This window comes from Misgurnus anguillicaudatus, chromosome 2, assembly GCF_027580225.2.
Source record: "Misgurnus anguillicaudatus chromosome 2, ASM2758022v2, whole genome shotgun sequence".
In the NCBI taxonomy this organism is placed as follows: domain Eukaryota; kingdom Metazoa; phylum Chordata; class Actinopteri; order Cypriniformes; family Cobitidae; genus Misgurnus; species Misgurnus anguillicaudatus.
The window spans coordinates 37,366,446-37,388,805 of NC_073338.2; the positions used below are offsets into that span (position 1 = coordinate 37,366,446).

The 22,360-nt window shown below is 35.1% G+C and overlaps 2 protein-coding genes across 2 annotated transcripts; both read right to left on the reverse strand.

Annotated features, from left to right (window-relative positions):
• Nucleotides 1-7,156: 7,156 nt before the first annotated feature.
• Nucleotides 7,157-17,702, reverse strand: ccdc13 (coiled-coil domain containing 13). Its single transcript, XM_055203059.2, has 15 exons — nucleotides 17,375-17,702; nucleotides 16,801-16,999; nucleotides 16,313-16,461; nucleotides 16,085-16,227; nucleotides 15,854-15,925; nucleotides 15,426-15,539; nucleotides 15,176-15,280; nucleotides 14,880-15,044; nucleotides 11,512-11,688; nucleotides 10,737-10,943; nucleotides 10,563-10,657; nucleotides 10,311-10,436; nucleotides 7,982-8,133; nucleotides 7,771-7,876; nucleotides 7,157-7,610 (listed from the first exon to the last, which is right to left on the reverse strand). The coding sequence occupies exons 2-15, from the start codon at nucleotides 16,995-16,997 to the stop codon at nucleotides 7,454-7,456; spliced, it is 1,965 nt and encodes a 654-aa protein (XP_055059034.2). The 5' UTR covers nucleotides 16,998-16,999; nucleotides 17,375-17,702; the 3' UTR covers nucleotides 7,157-7,453.
• A 711-nt stretch (nucleotides 17,703-18,413) lies between these two features.
• higd1a (HIG1 hypoxia inducible domain family, member 1A) lies at nucleotides 18,414-20,885 on the reverse strand. The gene is made up of 4 exons (XM_055203063.2): nucleotides 20,748-20,885; nucleotides 20,078-20,162; nucleotides 19,635-19,769; nucleotides 18,414-19,524 (listed from the first exon to the last, which is right to left on the reverse strand). The coding sequence occupies exons 2-4, from the start codon at nucleotides 20,151-20,153 to the stop codon at nucleotides 19,436-19,438; spliced, it is 300 nt and encodes a 99-aa protein (XP_055059038.1). The 5' UTR covers nucleotides 20,154-20,162; nucleotides 20,748-20,885; the 3' UTR covers nucleotides 18,414-19,435.
• Nucleotides 20,886-22,360: the final 1,475 nt, after the last annotated feature.

Below are 22,360 nucleotides of genomic sequence, written 5' to 3' on the forward strand. Positions count from 1 at the left end.
CAAGTAAAAGTACACAATTTTATGTAATTAGGTATTAAATAAATTTTAATATGCAATATTAAAGAATACACAGTATGATTCTATGCTTTAGAATGTAGTGAAAAAACATTTTCCCCAATACAAACAACCTAATAAAACACAGATGCTTGGAAAGTGTAACTGATGTAGCTTAGTATTGTCCACCTCTGCTAACAAGTCCAACTAAATTCAATTTAAGCTGATTATAGTCAGGTTTACTGGAATTTTCGCAGCAGTCTCTATGAAAACCAGCCATTTTGTTGAACTTTTGCCACTCGACAGGGCGAGTTCCGGCGTAGTCACGTGGAATAGTGACGTGAATGCATACCCTCTATAGCTAATGAGTAGTGAATGATATGAATGTCAAGATCACTGGTGAAATTCTTAAGGAGTGCTTGTAATGATAAAATAGCAAAATGTATCTGTTTCTGATCTATGTTTATAATATGGAAACCTCAATGGGGTTAAGTTTGGTTTTGCACACATTAAAGTTTATGTATTTACATCTTTCTCTATTGATGGCCCCAGTTAGGTCAGGTAGCCTTATAATGGTACTTCATAGTTGAAATGAATATTATTGATTTAGCAGTGCATACACATAACAGCCAGTATAGTATTCTGGTGTTGTAGCAACCTGTATACTGCTTCATGTACCATTTTTGGCAATTCCATTAAAAAAGCTTTTATTTTACAGTCACCATTTCATGGCCATAGGCTCTTAAACCACATAGTAATGGTGAGATAATAGTGTCATGGAAAAATGTCGTGAGAGTGATGGGAATCGAGCGTTATAAGACAAAAATGGAACATGAATAAGGATTGTATCGCTCGTCCAAAAATAGGAACACCCCACAGTTATTTAAATGACTTAATAATAGGGACTGACCCTTTCCTTTTAACGGTTTTATTTCGAGTAATTAGCTTATAAAGAACGATCCACCCGTGGGATTGTGGAAAAATGGCGTATCTGCATTGGAGTCATGTGCAGGGGCCGCCACCCAGAAGGCCTCTCATAAAACCCCTTGCCAAACCGTAATACTGAGAGACGTGATGTGGTGCTGCTAAGAGCACCAATCATAGCCCGGGGTGCCAGTCTGAATGCTGAGCATCTGAAACGCTACGCCTGCACTTTATTGTGCTATTTTCGCCTAATCTTGGGTCAGGAAAATAAAATATCTGTCATTATGGGACATTACAGTGTACTATTAAACTTTCTGGCAGTGGTATTGTGTCTTTCATGTTTTCCTGTATAATCCCAGGCATTTACTTAATGAAAGTTAATGAACAGTCAGAGCATGACTAATGTATTCATGGGAATGAAATTTATGCAAGCTGAACCCATGCCCTGGTAATGCAGGGGATTACTTCATTGGGTTTTAACAGTGTTGGGGAAGCTACTTTGAAACTGTAGTTAGATAAGCTACAAGCTAATTATTAGTAAAAGTAGTTTAACGACAGCCAAGCTACCAATCTGAAAAAGTAGTTAGCTACATTGTAAATGACTATTAAAAAGTAGCAAGCTACATTAAAAGTACTTTTTTTTACAATGACATTATATTACAAATAATTGTTCATCTCAATCAATAGATCTTGTAAGAAAGAAATTCAGCTTGTTGGTTTAATTTGATGTACGCTGCCATCTTGTGGTTTAATCATGGTAATGTAGAGGTGGACACTACTTGGGTACTTTGAGTTTGAACAAAAGTGTTTATGTTGGGAAAAAATTAACTTTACTACAAAATGTTCACTACATTCTAAAGCATAGAATCATACTGTGTATACATTTTATATTGCATATTAAAATGTATTTAATACCTAATAACATCAAAATTGTGTACTTTTACTTCTCTTGAGTAAAGTGCAAAAGTACTTTTTACTTAAGTAAAAGTAAAAAAAACTACATGTTTAATGTACTTAAATAATGTAATTAAATAATGTATATTTTCCAAAGAAAAACACTGATAAAATATGAATACTTAAAATTTTTCTTTTATGTAGAAAGTAAAAATACTTAAGTAGTGTCCGCCTCTAAGGCAAAAAACACTAACAACCAGAAAGTTTTGGGAAAAAATACATTGGTAAACAACAAAGACTGATCTGCATAATGCCTCATTTTAAAATAATAAATAGCAGATTTGTAAATATTGAATATTGAATCCCAAGACTCAACAGAAATCCAAGCAATCAGAAATGATGAACCTGTTGCAGATTTTGAGCACCAAAAAAGTTACAGCTTTAATACGGAGTAAATTTAGAAACAAAAATGTGTGTTATTATGGTGGTCTTAAATGTTTTTTGTTACTGTCCATAAAAGCCCAAAATCATTTTGTACAACACAAATTTATAGGATTTTTATGGGGTTTTATTGATTACCAGGCAAAACATTGTACTGTATGCAACTTAGACAAAGTAATGTAAGCCCTGGTAAAAAAAAAAACAATAGAAACCATCACTGAAATTCTATTGGTTTTAATGGTTTAATGGGAATTTTATTGGTTGTAATGGAAATTATAATGGTCTCTATGGGTCTCTACTGGTATGTGATGGGTTCTATTGGTGGGGGTATGTGTCCCAAGATGCACTACAAAAAAATAATTCGCTTTCCTGCGCGTCACTGTCAAAAAATGGTCAGAAAATGGTCCCTACACTGTCAAAAATAAAGGTACAAAACTGTAACTGGGGCAGTACCCTTTAAAAAAAGTCCTATTATGTACCATTTAGGTACAAACATGTATCTTTGAACTGCCAATATGTCCCTTTTGAAGTACTAATATGCACTCTTTGGGCACAAAGGTGTACCTTTTTGAAAGGGTACTGTCCCAGTGACAACTTTTGTACCTTTATTTCTGTGAGTGTATAGCTGTTTTTTAAAAATATCCTAATTTTTGAGGTACAAATAAATATGTACCTTTCACATACTAATTTGAGGTAATACCCAAATTCCATGAGACTTCGGATCTGCCCCAGAGTCTATTCGATCTGTGTATGCACTCTTTGGTACTAATAAGAACCTATGAGGTACTATTATATACTTTTTAAAGGGTATTGCCCCAGTGACAGCTAGGGACCATTTTTTTTTTTACATTTTTTAGGCCCATACTTCACCATTTGATTTATATAACTGACAATACTACACTACAGGAAAGGGTTAATTGTTTTTTCTTTATCTGTTGGAACACAAGGCCAGTTTACGTAAGGAATAATTGACAACGGGCCATTGAATTATAAGAAAATAATGCACACCCAGTGGTAATGCGGAACGGCGCAAAGCAGAGTGCTGTCACACTGCGTGTGTGCATTATTTTCAAATAATTCAAAGGACCGGAGTAAATTATTCCTCTTATACCACGGTTACCACAAACATTGCTCTGGTGCCTATTTTTAAGACATATGACAAGTTAGGTGTGCAGTTATCAAAAAATAATGCATACTCACGGAACATTTCTCAACCAATCAGAATACAGCATTCAACAGACCCGTGGTATAAAGCGTTGTTATACCGCGTAACTCTACATTTCAGTGTTCATTGTAATGCATGTAAGTGTTATTGATGAAAACTATTAGTCACCTATATAAATTATGCATGCACTGATAGTAACTTCCTATCTAATCACACTGAGGACATAATGTAATGTGAAGTGTTACTAAATTCACTGGTAGACTTACTTTACAGTAGTTTACTGTGTTTATCACATTCCAGATTTTTTTTTTAAATAATCATTGCTTTTATGGTGCAAAATTAATCCATTTATTTAAACGGCAGTGATTTGGTCAAACTGGCAAAACTGGCATTGAACGGTTTACCTGCACACCGGGGACTTATTTACCTAAGTTCCTGGATGTAGTCAATGGTGTGGAGGAAGCAGTGGTCCGAAACGAGGGAATACCTCAGAGGAGCAGCACGGAGAAAGAGCCCATTCAAAGATGGAATGACAAATAGGTGAGTCTGTTTACGTGCACGTTGTTGACACAGGTATGCATTTGGCTCGGGGGGTTATTGCTGGGTGTTTGGGAATAAATCCACACCTTTTGATGGCCATGGGGTTGTGTAGCACAATACATATCTGTTTGGTCTATACAGCCAGTTATTTAGAGAGATGCATTACCATACTCATGCTATAGTTTAGTATAGAAGCTCTATAGAAAAATGCCATGTAACTAAAATAGTTCGTTTCAAAGAGCACATATCTTCCGATTCACGGTATTACATTTACTTTGGTGTGTAAATGTGTATTAAAGGGACATTCCACTTTAAAAAAAAAAAAAAAATATATATATATATATATATATATATATATATGCTCATTTTCCAGCTCCCCTAGAGTTAAACATTTGATTCTTACCTTTTTGAAATCTATTCATCTGATCTCCGGGTCTGGCGCTAGCACTTTTAGCATAGCTTAGCACAATCCATTGAATCTGATTAGACCATTAGCATCGCGCTAAAAAATAACCAAAGAGTTTTGATATTTTTCCAATTTAAAACTTGACTCTTCTGTATTACATCGTGTACTAAGACCAACAGAAAATTAAAAGTTGCGATTTTCTAGGCATATATGGCTAGGAACTATACTCTCTCTGGTATAGTAGAGTATAGTTTCTAGCCATATCTGCCCAAAAAAAAAATCGCAGCTTTTAATTTTCTGTCGGTCTTAGTACACGATATATCTACAGAAGGGTCAAGTTTTAAATAGGAAAAATATTAAAACTTTTTGGTTATATTTTAGCGCGATGCTAATGGTCTAATTAGATTCAATGGATTGTGCTAAGCTATGCTAAAAGTGCTAGCGCCAGACCCGGAGATCAGCTGAATGGATTCCAAAATGGTAAGAATCAAATGTTTATTTGTACTTGGGCCAATCACAACGTACAGATTAGCTGACCAATCAGGGACTCAACGCTTTTCAAATCGATGTGCTTTGTACAAAATCAGTGCGTTTCAGGAAGACAGGGATATCTGGAGCTACAAAAATGTACGGTATGTGTGTTTTTTGAACCATAAAACACATCGTATTATACGAAATACACAAAATAACCTTGTTTTTTAGCAATTAAATAAGTGCTCTTTAATCATTTTAATCATTAAAACAAAAACAATGTATTTATAATATAAATAATACTACAGTGTCTCCTATATTATTAACATTTCATATAATTTATTCTTAGCAAATAATATACAGAAGACATTTTAAACAGTGCTTTAGCAACTATATTGTACTCACTATTGGATTTATTTCAGTACATATCAGAGTTCAAATAGATCTCAGCCACAACATACTGCATCTGTTTGAAATGTTAAAATCTTTGTTTCGGTAAACAAAAGTACTGTAATGTCTGTTTGTAGTGACTGAACTGATATAAATCTAAGGTCAATCTGATAGAATGTGATGATCAGTAAATTCATTTTCATTGATTTATCGCATAAATCACATACACGAAAAAATATAATGGAGTCAAAACTCTGTTCAATGAATATGTAAAGGTTGAAAACAAACCTATACAAGAACTTAAATTAAATAAATGAAACCCTTGTCATTTTTGGATTAATTTTAGTAGAGTATGCGTTGCTAAGCTAACAATGCTATACCCTAACTCAGTGGTTCCCAAACTTTTTCAGCGTGCGGCCCCCCTTGTGTACGGTGCATTCCTTCACGGCCCCCCAAAGAAAATTTGTAACAAAAAACTGTTCTAAAACTCAACATTTTAATAAAAAAACTTTAAATTATACAAAAAAGTAGTGCTTTTGGTAAGTAGCCTTATTTATACACAGAATTGATGACAAATTAATGTATTTCATAAAATGTCATAAAACTGGGGCCCCCTGGCACCATCTCGCGGCCCCCAGTTTGAAAACCACTGCCCTAACTAACCTTAAACACATATCACACACAAATATAATGTAAAATATAGTTTTAATTAAATTAGGCTATTCAGATACTTTTAAATATTCAATAGTGATAAAAGATAGTTTATCTAATGATAAACAATGTTTCATCAAATATTCACTATATGTATTTTAAACACCCACTGTATGAGTTTCTTTTAAAGAAGAACGTTAATACAGCTTTTTCATACAATTAAAGTGATTGGGGCCTGAGGTGGTCTCCTTATGTTTCATTAAGAAAATTGTTGGGTGAAAAACTACTGTAACGTTACTTCTAGCCTTGATGACATCAACTAAAACTAAAGTAATTTCAGAGTTTTTTTATTATTTTAAAAGCTATGGTTAATTTAAATAGTTTGGTGTGAGTTTTAATAGGTACTGTGATTTTTGGGGATAGGTTTTGATAAGCCCTATCCCTTTTCGAAGAAGGTGCTTTTTGTTCATTTGATATTTATTTGTGTGTTGTAATGTACTTTTCCTTTTTCTCAGTTAGAAATAAATAAATAAATCATAAGTTTCCAGAGATGATTGTAAACTACCATACACTGATGAATCATGCGCAATAACATCCATTTCGAAGTGCTCGGTCGTTTTCGATCTCGCGTTGACTTTAAAACTTTATACCGTTTTCCCGGTCAAACATCCCTTGCCTGAGATCTCATAAAGCAACACAAGCTGCTTTTTGTTTCTTAATGTAAATAAGGCGTTTTCATCATTTCCAATCCTGGATGATATTTTTGTCTTGTGGTACTTATGCACTCATTACAGCCTTCGGCTTGCCAGCGTCCCTCAGGATTCTGGGAAGATGAAATAGTGCGCCATTTCAAGAGGTGTACACTGCTTGAGCCACAGGTTTAAATTAAGCGTGATTGGGAAGGGAGGCCTCAAACCTCAAACCAGGAAACAGAATAACTCATGTAGGCCTGTATGAATGCAAAGGCTGATACGGTAAACGTAACCAAGAGTAAAGACGGCCAATGTGATGTCACGTTTTGGCAAACATATCGCTCGTGAGGGTGTACAATGAGGATTGGGTTTTTTTTAAGCACGGGGGGGGCTTGTTTCGGTTTAACTTTTCGTCCTAGTTACACACCGCGGCACACAAATCAAATATTAATGAGCAAAGTGCGTCAGAAAAGAAGGCAGGAAAGTTTGTTTCCAGTTTAGGGAGCCAAAAGTCTTGTTGGTTTACCTGAATCATTTCTTAAAATGTTTTAAACAAGCAAGGTCTCTCTTAATAGTACAATCAGTCAATTTTCTTCAAAGTACATTGTATTAACTTGGTAAACATCAGATGAGAACTTGATAACTAACGTTCTTGCTTCTAAATGTTGCAAACTCACCTTGCTGTAAAAAGTATCATGGATTTATCTCCCGTGACCTCTCAATGCTTGATGGGCTGATGGAGTCTTGAAGTTTGAGTGACATAAACACAAGACTTTGTATGTAGATTGAGTGTCCAGTCAAAACCAGTTTGTCCTTAAGGGATCTCTGTTTTCGAGCAACGAGCCTCTTTGAGGTCGATCATCAAAAGGGAGGTTTTCCGACAAACTAAGTCCCCTGCTCATGCTTTTTGTGGGCTTGCTGGAAGCTCTGTTTGGCTTGGTCCATCATGTCCTTGTAGAATTGCAGGCTCTCTTTCTTTTCCTTCAAGGTGTTCCTCAGGGTGTTTCTCAAGGCCTCGTTCTCCTCCAGTTGCAGTGCCAGTCTGCAGGAGCAAGAAAACATGCCTGCATATAGTTACTGGTCTGGAACAGGCAACTTATTTACCTGCATGTCTATAGAGATTTAGAAACTGTTTAAATCATAAAGATATGTTTATAGTTACTTAGCATACTTAGATTTGGCAAGAAACAAATCTGAAGTACCGTGCTCTGAGTTCATTAAGTTGAGCGTCATGATTGACATCTGTGGGGCTTCTGGGAAACAGGCTTTCCTGTCTCTCAGGGAGACTCAGAGAGCTGCCAGAGCTTCCTGCGTACATACAAGATAATTCAATTCATTAGACTTTATTCAATAATAAGATGGGATATGAATAAACATATACAGGAGGAGAAGTATACAATCAAAATTCAGAACCTGTTCTACTCCGATTAGTTCCAGGCCGACTTGATTCTTTCCTCGAGTCCAGTTTGGCTTTCTCCAGCTGCTGTTCCAGCACGACCGAACGCTGCCATTCTTGTCTGAGTTTCTGCTCGGCTTCTTCACACTGCCGCTTCAACTCTTCTTCCCTACGGCACAAATTCAAACAATCACCAAGATGATAGTCCGGCTTCACTCACAATGATTGCGGGTTGCTTGACAGGATATTGCTACTGTATGTGCTTGGTGTGTAAGATATTCTGGGTGGTTTGTTGTAAAACATGGAAATTTTTATTACAAATATAAAAGAATGGAACTATATGGATTCAGAAGAAAAGCATAATGCAAAAGGGAGAAACTTATTATTTAAATTACCTATTTATGTATATGTATATTTTTGTATGTATATATTGAATGTATAAGTTTTAAAACACTGTAATGTTAACTATTATCTTAAAAATCTTTTAATTGAAATTAGTTTTGTAAATAAAAAATACCTGTGCCAAACAGATTTATTAAATAAACCGGTTATTGGAAAAACTTTTTTACAGACAGACAGATAGACAGAAAGGAAAAGCAGCCAATAAGAGCCCAGATTAAAACTCCTTCAATATGCTTTAAAAATCATCCTAAGGTGAAACTTCGATTACGGTTTTGCAATTTCTAGGCAAAGGGTGACTGACTTTTAATTTGTTTTTGGATGCTTTTAGTCATATATTTACATACATACATACAAACAAACACTTTATTACCAAAAGTTCTGGGACACCCCAGCAAATCATTGAATTCAGGTGTTATAATTAATTCAAGTGAACGGAACTCTTAATGCTTCATCATACCAAGAAATTTTGGACAATTTAATTTCATTTTCATTTACATTTTTACATTGTGGGAACAGTTTAAGGATGGCTCAATAAAGACATGGATGAGCGAGTTTGGTGTGGAGGAACTGGCCTGCACAGAATCCTGACCTCAACCCAATAGAAAATCTTTGGGATGAATTAGGACGGAGACTTTGAGTGAGGTCCAACATCAGCGTCTGACCTTACAAATGTGCATTAAGGAACATTAAATATTGATTTGAAGTATTTTATTTAACACACTATTTTATTTAAGCATTTATAAATGCAATGCCGAATATGTTATTAATATTTAAATTTTTTATATTGAACTGTACCTGTCAAAATGATTTGCAGTATCCGGGCTACTGTGTGTACTGTGTATAGTTTTAAGCGGTAGTTATCTAAAAAGAACTAGAATGTCGTGACTGGCCAATCAGAATCTAGCATTTTAGAGAGCAGTGTAATAAATGTATATAATGTAATATAAAATTAGATTATATATTTAGTATATATTCATATTATATTTTTGGAAAAAAGTTAAATAAATTCCTAAAATGTTTTTGTGCATTAAAAAGCAAAATGAAAGGCATTTAACATGCAGGAAAATATATATTTTTGTTGAAATATATTTTAAAATATATTTATTTTTTATCAATATATTTTTTGGCCCCTTTTTGTAGATTTTAAAATATATTTTAAAATAAATACGTTTTGAAGTTTTAAAAATATATGTAGCCCTCCATATATTTCAATCCAAGGAAATATATTCACGTCACAATGGAAGAAAAACTTTGTTACGAACATGTAAACAGTTTAAAAAATATATACTTTAAAATATATACTTTTAACTTTAAAAATATACTTTATAAAATTTACTTATTTAGCATATATTTTAAATATATTTTGGCAAAGAATACATTTTTGCCATATGGGATGTAAAATTAGAAATGTATATATTTCTAGAAACTTAATATATTTCCAAATTCAAAAATATATTCAATTAAGCATTACTTTATACAAAATGTATATAGCATATATTTAAAGTATATATTTTTGGCCAGAGAAAGTTTTTTTTGCGGTATGGGTTGGTCAGCAGGTGTAGATGTAAATAATATATAAATCTCTGAATGGCTAACTGCCCAATATTTTTTCAAAAAACATTTGTCAGCAGCATAACTCCAACTTTCCTCAGCAATGTTGTTCAGTACACTGAATGTGCTCTAAGAGAGAGAGAGAGAGAGGCATCTTTCTGCCACTAGAGGGACCCCTGTACAATTTAATTCACAACCTGAACAGAAATAAGAACCCAGCAGGGAATACAATTCCCAGTGGGTCTTTAAAAGAACAAACATGCTTAATATATCCTACTAGCAAAAGAACATAAATTGATCCCACCAATTGACTAATGTTACTACAACTTAAGTACACATGGAGAAATAGAGCACTTTTACACTATGTTGTATAACTAATTTTCTCTGTTCTACCTGTTTTGTAGCATCTTGGTCAGCTCCAGCAGTTTGTCTCTCTCCACACTGGCAGCTTGATAGAGAGCCTTAAACTCTGAACACTGAGCCTGGAGTGACGGGACTTTAACAGCACAGTCTGAACAGCTGGGAATGACGACAGGAAATTATGATCAAATGCATAGATAGCAATAATACTGCAGAGTCCTCTATACTGTAGCCACACATGAATGTGCTAAATATATGAACTATCTGTGAGATGGGTATAAATACCTGGTACGGTTTGACTCCCTGATGTTCTCCTGTTGCGATGTTAAAAATCTGCTGTTAGGACCAATCTTACCATCTGAGTCGCCTGCCTCCTGCTTCTGCACCAGATACATAACACATATGTAAGCATGTGGAAAAGAACACATCTTATCTTATCTGGAGTCAGACGTGTCGTACCTTGATGGCCAGTTGTTGGATCTCCTGCTCCAGCTCTCTGACCTTCTTCTCTTTTTCTGACACCATGTGTTTGAGCTGCTGGATAAGGGAATTGTGCTTCTGGCTCTCACTGTGCAGTTGTCTCTCCAGGCCCTGCTGGAGCTCCTCACGCTGTGACCCTTTCTGACTCAGATGACCCAGCATGGCCTGCCACTGTGTCTGCTGCTTCTGTTAGAGGAGGGTCAGGTCAAAAGTAACATCAGCTTCCTATCTGCTTAAGACTCATCGCTGGTTAAAATATTACATTTAGATTTAAACTCTAATGGATTTGGTAAAAGCTTTTATAGACTGTTTCAGCAGTAACAACATAAACAAGCGGCTTTCGTGGTCAACACGTAAATTCCGGTAAACTCCGCTAAGAATCAACAAAGTACTTTAAACGTAGTTTATTTATATAACAAGCAAAATAAACAACACGTAGAATAACTAGGAAACCAAAACATTTGTTATTTTCAACAAGGTATTTGTTCAAGAGATCAGTTTAGCAACTAGTCAGACCATGTAAAAAACTAAACCAGAAGTAAGGTTCGGATCCAGACGCGTATCGTGTTACCGCACGTGTGTCAGATAAAACCGTCTATACAAAGCGTCAGTATGTTTTAACCAATATGTGCCTTCTCAGGGATTCAAATCGATCAACACAATTCACTACCCATTGAGCAACAGGAACATTTTATACAGATTTATACTGTGTATTCAAAGATCCTAAAATATGTTATCGGTAATACTCTGTTACCAGTAAGGTATCGACCAGCTCGTCGTCATGTCTGCCTTTCTCCAGCAGGGTAGAGATCTGGGACTTCAGAGTTTTAACCTCTGTGCTCAACACTTTGTTCCTGGCTTTGGAGCCCTCAAGTTTCTTCTTTATATCTGAGTGCTCTTCAAGAAGAACTTCATAGTCCATGGTGAGCTTCTGCAAAGTTACATTGTCATTAGTGTTATTTTTAACCCATGGTCTTTAAAGAAACACACCGACTTTTTGGGACTTTAGCTTATTCACAGTATCCCCCAGAGTTAGATAAGTCCATACATACCCTTTCCATCTCTGCTCGTCCCGTAACTCTTTCTGACGCACCCACCGCTAGCCTAGCTTAGCACAAAGACTGGAAGTAAATGGCTCCAGCTAGCATACTGCTCCCAATAAGTGACAAAAGAACGCCAACATTTTCCTATTTATATTTTGTGATTTGTATAGTCACAGCGTGTAAGAAATAACAAGGTCATATCGTCCCCTTGGAATTATAAGGTTCTATCTGCGTTCTGAGCAGTTTTGAGATATTGAGCTTCAAAGTTTTTGCATTACATATAGGAAAACTTACATGGGGAAGAAGTTTCTTTCAAACATGAAAATAACAGGGACCCTAAATGCATTCTAAATATACAATATCAAAATCCTCCCAAATTTCTAAATGTGGATTTTTTGAAGGGGTCAAATGCAGATAGAACCTTCTAATTCTAAAACAACACTTTTCGCTAAGAATTATAAGGTTCTATCTGCCAAAACATTATTTAAACATTAAATATAAAATTAATCTTGTAACAATTTTTCAACATGTGTTAGAAAGTAACATTTTAATCCTTTCTATGACATTTAATATTTTTATTTTTAGCACTTTTATCTCTAAAAGTCTGATTTTACATTGCTCTTTTACAACATTGCTTCTTCCCTCTTCTGCCTCAGTTTCTCTACCATCCTCCTGTATATGTCGGGTTCATTGCAAAATAGACACTTTTGTTTTAGCATGTTATACCATTCCATACTGAAAAATCCAGCTAAGACCAGCATAAGCTGGTGAGCTGGTTCGAGCCGGTCTCAAAACTTGGTTTTAGCAGGTCTCCCAGCTTGGTTTTAGCAGGTATTGCTGGTGTAGTAAGCTGGTCTAGCTGTGTTTTGGTCACTTTTTAAGCTGGTCTAGCTGGACTTAGCTACTGCCACCTTAAACCAGCCAAAACCAGCCACGAGCCCATGCTGGTCCCCGCTGTATTCTTCAGCAGGATTGAGCAGCTACAGGCTACAATCATTCTGAAATCATTTTAATACTGAGGTAACTGCTTTAACAATCTTTCACATGTTTACATTTTGACATAACAATCATAACTTACTGTAAACACACTTTTTTGGGTAGGATAGGTTAGTTCATTTTTTCTGTATTTTTTATCTTAGTGCTTGCCTCTTAATATCAGGAACTAAGAAGCTAGCACTGCTGGCTAGTGTGGTGTCTAACTATGAAAACAATCTCCTCAGCAAGACCTAAAAAAAGACTGCCCCTACTGAAAAATCCAGCAAAGACCAGCATAAGCTGCTAGCTGGTTTTAGCTGGTTTAAGGTGGCAGTAGCTGGTGTAAGCTGGTCTTCCAGCATGACCAGATAAATCCAGCTAGACCAACTTAAAAAGTGACCAAAACACAGCTAGACCAGCTTAAAAAGTGACCAAAACACAGCTAGACCAGCTTAAAAAGTGACCAAAACACAGCTAGACCTGCTTAAAAAATGACCAAAACACAGCTAGACCAGCTTAAAAAGTGACAAACACAGCTACACCAGCTTAAAAAGTGACCAAAACACAGCTAGACCAGCTTGGAAAGTGACCAAAACACAGCTAGACCAGCTTAAAAAGTGACCAGAACACAGCTAGACCAGCTTAAAAAGTGACCAAAACACAGCTAGACCTGCTTAAAAAATGACCAAAACACAGCTAGACCAGCTTAAAAAGTGACAAACACAGCTACACCAGCTTAAAAAGTGACCAAAACACAGCTAGACCAGCTTAAAAATGACCAAAACACAGACTAGCTTAAAAAGTGACCAAAACACAGCTAGACCAGCTTAAAAAGTGACCAAAACACAGCTAGACCTGCTTAAAAAATGACCAAAACACAGCTAGACCAGCTTAAAAAGTGACAAACACAGCTACACCAGCTTAAAAAGTGACCAAAACACAGCTAGACCAGCTTAAAAATGACCAAAACACAGCTAGACCAGCTTAAAAAGTGACCAAAACACAGCTAGACCAGCTTGCTAGACCAGCTTGCTATACCAGCAATGCCAGCAAAAACCAAGCTGGGAGACCAGCTAAAACCATCTCACCAGCTTAAGCTGGATTTTACAGTAGGGTAAAATTGCTAAAATTCGGGCTGTCGATCTAAAGGTTTCTTAAAAACTTTGCGTTGCGTGCCATAATCCTCACAGATATTGTGTGTATCTGTGATTTTTCCTGTCGTCAAGGACAAAGCCGGCAACACCACATATAGGGACAGTTTCACAGACAGGGATTAGACTAGTCCTAGAATAAAATAAATGTAAGAGCTGTCCAAACTGAAAACAACTTGCACTGACATATCTTAAAATACATCAGTGCCCTTTGTTTTGCCTCAAAATGCACACAAGTATTTTAGTAAGGCATGTTTGTTAAATATTTTCTAATGAAACTAAGTTCTAGTTCTGGCTTAAGATAATCCCTGTCTGGGAAACCAGCCCATAAAGTTGATCCTGATTGGTCCCCTTCTGTGCATTCAAAGTGCTGATTAGCTCACGCAGATAGAACCTTATAGAGCCAACTTAGAGTTCGATTTTGTAGATAGAACCTTTTTGTTTTTTTAATAAAACGTCCCAAAATGTACAAAACTTAAAATAAAACATCACATAATGTAAATAAGTTGTCACAGAGTAAGAATATGTGAATAACTCAATTTTGACAAAAATGTTAGATAGAACCATATAATTCCAAGGGGACGATATGAGACACTATTCAAATTCAAATTAATTTAAATTGCGCTAATCACTCCGCCCAAGTAGCAGAGCTTAACCTTCTGAGAATATAGTTTCCAATATGAATATGGTTAAAAGATGGCTGTGTCTCATATGACCTTGTTATTTGTACATGCTGTGACTATACAAATCACAATATATATTTTGTCACTTATTGGAAGCAGTATGCTAGCTGGAGCCATTTACTTCCAGTCTTTGTGCTAAGCTAGGCTAGCGGTGCGTGCGTCAGACAGAGTTAGGGCACGCACTGAGATGAAAAGGTATGTATGGTGAATAAGCTAAAGTCACAAAAAGTCTGTACAACTTAGTTATATACATTAATTAATATTTACAACCTCCAATGTCTCCTTCCGCTCTTTCTCTATATTACGGATGTGGCTGAAGTTTCTGTCTTGTGTCTTCTGCAGACTTCCCATTCCGATGATGTCATCTTCCAGGCCAAGGTCCTCGAGCTGTTTCCTGTGAGACGACTGACTCAGTTGTTGCTCCAGGTCTCGCACCTTGAATGTGTAAGATGTTTAATAGTGATTCAAGTGGCCTTGGTTTACATTACACTGAACCTGGTTGGCACAGATAAATGAATGGTAATAATCATTATACAAATCAGATAATCAGAAAGTGTTATACAGACTCTGTTCTGAAGGGCCAGGATCTGTTGAGAACGACCTCTCCAGCCTCCTGGATTATACAGTATTTGCTGAATGTTTACTTCTTCACCCACCTCACAGCTCAATACCTAAAACAACAACAGCTTAAATGAGATCATGGTAAACAGCTGACATTATTGACAATATTAGGCTGCGTTCACACGGTACCATAATACGGTTGTCACTCCCAAAATTTTGTCGTGTGAACGCACCCTTAGTACGTTGTCCACAAACCTTATGAGCCATTTTTAATTCTTGCTTAAGGGATTGGATTTGGTTACGGTACTCGGATGTTTTCAGTTGGGAGGCAGATAGCTTCTCCTGTAGCGATTTTACCACTGGACTATTCTGCATAAAGACACATCAAACCACAGTAAAGGTTATTTATCAGTCAAAGGGGTTTTGGTCCAATACAGTGGGCTCAAAATTATAAGGACACTATCGCAAAATGCATAACTATCAGTGCATTACATAAAATTTCTAATCAAGGGGCAACTGCAAGTAAATACTGTAAATAAATGTATATATTGCTATAGAGTGACATTTTAAGTGTTTAAATATTTTCCATTTACATCTATGCATTTGGCATTTATCCAAAGCATTTTCATTACAAGGTATACATTTTATCAATTACAGATGAGCATAAAATAAATCAATATTACTTCATCCACAGTCCGTGAGGCCTTCTTATGGTTTGTCTTCTGTCCAGGATGAAGTAACAATGTGGCCTGAATCTAATAAATAACAGAGATGAGGGTGATATACATTACTAGATGAATAAAGTATTGCATAATGTATATTCTCGAATGCCAGCCGACAAGGAAAATGTTGCATGTTATCCCACTGTGCACAAAAATATATTTAAAATAAAATATGAAACTGTTGTTTTTTACCTCTTTCTCTAGTTCTTTGACTCTGTTGTTTGCTAATTTAATTTTGGTCTTCCCTCGTTCCATTTCGGCAGATAATTCACGATTCTTTTTGGACAGTTCCACAATTTTGGTTGCTGCAGCCTCTCCTGCCAGACCAGCGGTACCTTCAATAAATTCAAAATTAATGTCTTATCGATATAACCGATTTATGTATTAACCACTCAACCATAACAGGTATATAGCGGTTACCTGCTAAAGCTAACCTGTCCTCTTCTCTCTTCTTCTTCAGGTGTTTAATCTCAAAGTCTTTCTCACTCAGCAGTTTATAGAGTCTGCCGTTCTCATCTCTCAGCTCCCTCAGCTGATCATGCAACTGCTCGTTTTCATTCTGCATCACCCTAAATGAAACCACAAAGACTTTTCAATAATATTAATAGAAAGAAATAAAAAAATGCTTCTGATGCTTTGTTTTTTTTCTGATGAGCATAACGTCAGTTACATACAGTACATGCAGAACATTATGCATAAAGTACTGTGCAAATGTTTACCAAAATAAATGATAGATTATTTATATATTTTGTTTTGCTATGTCAGTAAGAAGTATCAATATAGATGCAATCATGCTTTGCTATTACAACATTAAATCTGTTATAGAACCCTATTACATACTTGTATACACTATATAATATGATGTTATTATGTGGATACATTTCCCATATTTTCATTTACTTTGTCACCTGGCATTGAAGTGATCAATCATTCCTTCATCTTCTTCCATCATGTTTATTTTGTCCAGATCATTTAAGCTTGTATTGTCCCTGTCCACCTCCTTTCTCATCTCCAGTCTCTTCTGGATACGTTGTACTTGTTGCTCTTGCAGAGCCTGGAACTGAAGCCTCAGGTTCTCCTTTATTTGATCACTGTCACCATCCATTACTAGATAATCAAAGACAATATAACACATCTGACTAAAACCATCTGTGCGTGTTTATGTAAACTATTGAAGTTGTAGATTAGGCAAAACAGGCCTGCTATAGTGTTTTTAAATGAAACATCATGATACAAAAATGTATTTTCAGGTGAGGTAAATTAGGCAGGTTAAAAGAAGTTTAAGAAAATAGTAACATTGCAAATAGATTTCGATGTTTGATTTTAATGACATTTTGTTTAAATGTTACGTTTATGGGTTTTACAGCTGTGTGTTAGTTTTTGATCGCATATATTTCGTTAACAAACATTCAGCATACAAACGGTTATGTTTGAGATCACTGACGTATCAGGTAAGACTAGTTTAGAACTGAACACACTTACCGGAGTTTTCAAAGATTCCTGTAAACCAAATTAACAAAAGCTGGTGTACATTCAATACAAATATAAACAAAAGGAAAGGCAGAAAACTGTTATCTGTGATTTAAAAGATTTGGGTTGTTAAGCTAGCTGTGTTTAGACAAGCGTTTCCCGTCCATTTCTAGGCGCCATCGTCTCCATGGTAACGCGTTTCCAGGAAGTAAATGCAGAGATGATGGTGATCAAAGTCCCTTTACCTGTTAAGACTCGCTGAACATTTTATTACATTGTGTTACTCTTATAATTGTCTTTATGAGGACATTCTGAATTTTTGGTAATCAAATATTTGATGAAAAATGAAAAGTATGAGGACCGTGCACAAAACACCTACTGACGTTGACGTTAGAGAACACTACAGTGGAAACTATCGTGAAAGTTAATCAGTTTACTGTCAGATATTAAAGTAATAATTAGCAAAAAAATTGTCGTTTGAACCCAAATGCTGATATTTAATAAGTGTTGCCTCTCTTTTCAGTGCACGTGTCTGAACCTTTCCACAAGATGATATTGCTGGTGTGTTTTTAGTAAAGCAAGCATCCCTAAAGTAGTAAATATCTTCAGGAAACTCAAAATATGACACAAACAAGTAAGTGGAGTTATTCATTTTATTTTTATTTATTTACAAGTCCACACTTAAGTAGCTGTCTTGAAAGATGTGTATTATGTCCAGCAAAATCAATGGTGCTGCATCACCATTATCTGAGGTGTAACACGTTCCCCACCATTTAGCTATGGACACGAATGATAAGTCAAATCACACTGCTTGTTCAGAAAGACTATTACTTGTCCTATTCCAAGTAATCTTACAAGTAAACAGAGCCATATTTGGAGGGCTTGAAGTGGAAAGCCATACAGATTTGGAATGACGCAAATAGCAGAATCTCTATTTTTGGATCAAATTCCTTAGGTCGAAGGTCACCGAACCTGTGGAGTGCTCAGGGCCTCTAGGGACAATATTGAGAAGCACACAGAAAAAACAGTAGTATAAAATAACAGAAGAATATTTATTTGAATTGCTTCTTTTTATTCACAAATATAAACAAAGTGTTAGCTGAGATGCTTAAAATATATTTACTCTAAAAAGAACATTTTGTGAATTTTATTTGAAATATGCAAGCATAAGGTGCAATATTTAGTTACACTTTTAATTCAAAACAAAAATAACACTCTATATGCTCACTCGTCCTCACCTCATAAACAATATGAAACAAATGTAAAACAGTTGGCATGAAAATCCTGTTTTTTTTTTACACTAAATCTGCAAAGACTGTACCATATGATGTGTTAGGTGCCATTTTCTTACCACACCTACCTAAAAATATGCGACCAAGTCTGTGAAAACCCAGTTAAAAGCCATTTATGGTGATTTGCGGTTTTGTACATAAAGTCACCCTACAATGTAAAAGAACATTGTCAAAAATATAACTTTGACATATATAACTTCAATATTGAGAGAGTAAGGTCATGTCAAAGATTTAAAAACTAATGTGAATTTAATGAGCGAAATCATCAACTTTGATGCTCCTAATCTCATAATTAGATTATAAGACTTGAGGCTGGATTTAAAAGACAGGGTCACATATAAGAACAAGTCTTAAATTGCAAAGTGTAAAGGCATTAATGCCACACCTCTTTAAAACAAACAAAAAACAAGGCAAGGCATTAAAACAAAGCAACAACAATAAGCCTTTTAATATCCCATACTCATCCAAAAAGCTTTAAAAGGAAAAGCAACCATTTTATACCATCAGTTTTTTTTATGGACATCAAGGTAAATGAGCAGTAGTTTGGGTTCATTATTTAAAATGGCTGACCTTTACTTTTCCACCACAAACAAGGTTTACATTTAAAAGTAATATTAAATTATGTTGTCTTCAAACATACCAGACAACATAAATGTGAAATCTAACCTCATATGTTTATTATTGTTTAAATAAGAAAAACAAATCCTAAATTATTTGAGCAATAAATACAAAGATACACCTTAATATGAGGTGGTTATTGTGTGCGTGCACGTCCCGGTCTTCACTTTTTTTCTAATGCTTTTTGCTCTAACGCTCTCTGGGCCTGAGCAGGCTTCAGAACGTAGTCTCTGTACATAGCGTAGACAACTCCTGCAAATAAAACACACAAAGTATTTAACTTCAAAAGCCATTTCTCTGCCCTGATGTGTATGTATATGTTAAAATAGGCTACATGCGATCCTGACAACATCAGATCTTACCTAAAGTCATGGCTCCCACCACAAACCCTTGAGCAGCCACACGCATGTGAATTAGGTGAACTGACATCTTCGTATCACCTCTGTTCTTGAGTTTGAACAGCCTATATGCCACAATGCCAAAGAATCCAGCAATCCCTTCAAAGACATTTATTAGTTTCCATTACCAATTATTTTACTTTCAAGTAAAAACAATGAGCAGAATTTGGTGTCTTTGTCAGATGTCGGTTAAAGTTTGTATGCTCCATGTCATCTTTGTTGAAATCTATTAATACATTTTTATTTTCTATAATTGGTTTGTACAGTAGTGTGCTTTTTAGGGATCAAGAGGAAAAAAAACATACTTTATTTGAACACATAATGTATGCCTCTAGTCTAAACCACCCAGCAAGCAATGGATTATAATGCTATAACTTTAATTGTAATAATAAAGATTAATGGTTTACCTGCAGGGACAAATGGATTCTCTTTTGCTTTTCTAAGAAGCTTGGATTCATTGTCTTCATAATCTACTGTGCTCATCTTGAAAAACTGAAACAGAATCAATAATATAAAATAGCTAGATGTCAGAAATCAAACAATTATACTAACTATGAACAAATAATATATACTGCCAAACAAACACATCATAATTTAACATAGGATATATGTACTTTCAAGTTTAATGACGTTGCTGTCAAAATATATTTAGACATTTTTGGAAATCAGGAAAAGCTTTATAATATATTATAGAATAAAAGTGACAAATTAATAACAGAGTCGGCTCATTTTTTGTTCTTTAAATCACACTTAGCAAAGTCATACGTCACGTTACATGAAGGTCAAACTATTTTATATACAGCATCTAGAAAGTGAACTCTCAAGTATATAATGATGTGTGTTAATGATTTCTTAAAACAACCATTTTCACAAAGAAATCTTACAATTTTAAGCTTTAAAAGCGACTATTCCTGTCAAATCAGTAATTTAGCAGCCTGACTCCCCAAACAACGTAATTTTGTCTACAATTACAGTCGCCGTCTATTATACCAGCACATTTTACTGTTATATTAGTAATAAGCAAATTAATGTTATCTTCAGACATTGTTATTTATTTGTAAATGAATTGAAAATTACCTTTTTTCTGGTAGCTTTCCGCTAACTGGTGCGCAGCTGTATCGGTTCCTGCCGGTTTTTGCAAGAAAGAATGCGCGTGCTCAAGAGCGAGCAAGGGAACAAGTGATGTAACACAGCCTGACGTCACCATGTCGCACTTATTCAGTGTTCCGGTATTACAAAATAAAGGTCTCTGTTTAAAAATTACTGTCCGACTATACTTTTAAATAAAACAACTTATGGAATACATTTTAAATAACTAAATTATATGTTGGTAATTAAAATTAGTAAACAAATGTATTAATCATCCTGAAATATACAGTGTCTTTTAAGTGATGTTTTCATTTTGTTGTATTTTATTTTGAAGTGCAAATATCGGCTCTCCAAAATGTTTCCTGCAATGTGACGAGAATGTACTTGATTGCGTGCCAAAAAAAAAAAAAAAAACGTGATTGCGTGCCATGTCTGAGAAGGAAATGTACTAAACAGTGTCTGCACCTGACTCGTAAACAATGACAGAGAGCAATTTAAATTTCACACACCCCCTAATCTCGGTGCACGTACGCATTTTTACATTTATTTTATACCCCGCTAACACACGAGCTTAAGTTTATTTTTATTTGAACATATTTGGAGTACCTTTACAATAAGGTTAAAGAAATGAGTCTTTCCTTATTTACGAAGTTTGAACAATTTATTTGGAAATAATTACAGTATGTGTGATGGAGCACTGAACTATGTGAGAAGAAATGATTAAAAAAAGTTTTATATGTCATGCAACTTTTTGTTGGATTGAATGGGGCCAGCGTGGGTCGAAATACCTTCATGGAGCTAGTAATATTATCTAAATTCAGAATCAGAATTTTTTTTTTAAAAACATAAGCCATATATCCAAAAATAACCTGTAACACTTAGATTTGTCGCTAGATGGCGTTTAAGCATCTTCACTGTTAAAGGAAAATACGAGAAGTATTGTGTAACATATGCGATTAAATATCACTCAGACACAGGGATACATTCAATACATTAATACAATTGGGATAAATGACAACATATTTCTGTTATTAAATGGCATTTATGTCCAAACATGTAGAAATGCAAACTCACGATGATATTGAAAAGCAGAGACAGTCACGTGCGATCTGGTTAGTCTAGTTCATATTGCTTTTTTTCAACGTATTATACATACTTTATTTTAAAGCAGTGTTACATTTTCATTTCTTAAAACATAGTGAAATATTTTTAAAGTTGTATTTAGTCAGAAATGTATGCAGATATTAATTATATAACATTCATGTCACAAAAATCTGACTTTTTCCATGTTTAAGGTGCTATAATTGGGTCCCCCCTAAAGCTATCACTAAGTACTGGAGTTCTGAATTGCTAAACTAAAAAAAAAACGAATTCAAAAGATTAATTTAAGCTGTACAGTTTAGTACAATTGTAAAATGACAGCATTTAAATAAGTAAAATGTATATACTTAACAATACCAAACAATAACAATGATGCAATAATAAATGCAGTAAATTAATGACAAAAATATAGAAATATATAGGCTACAGTATAAAATTCTGCAATTATGACTTTTGTTGAGTGTTTTTTCCCCATTACATTTTAGTCAGTTCACACTGGA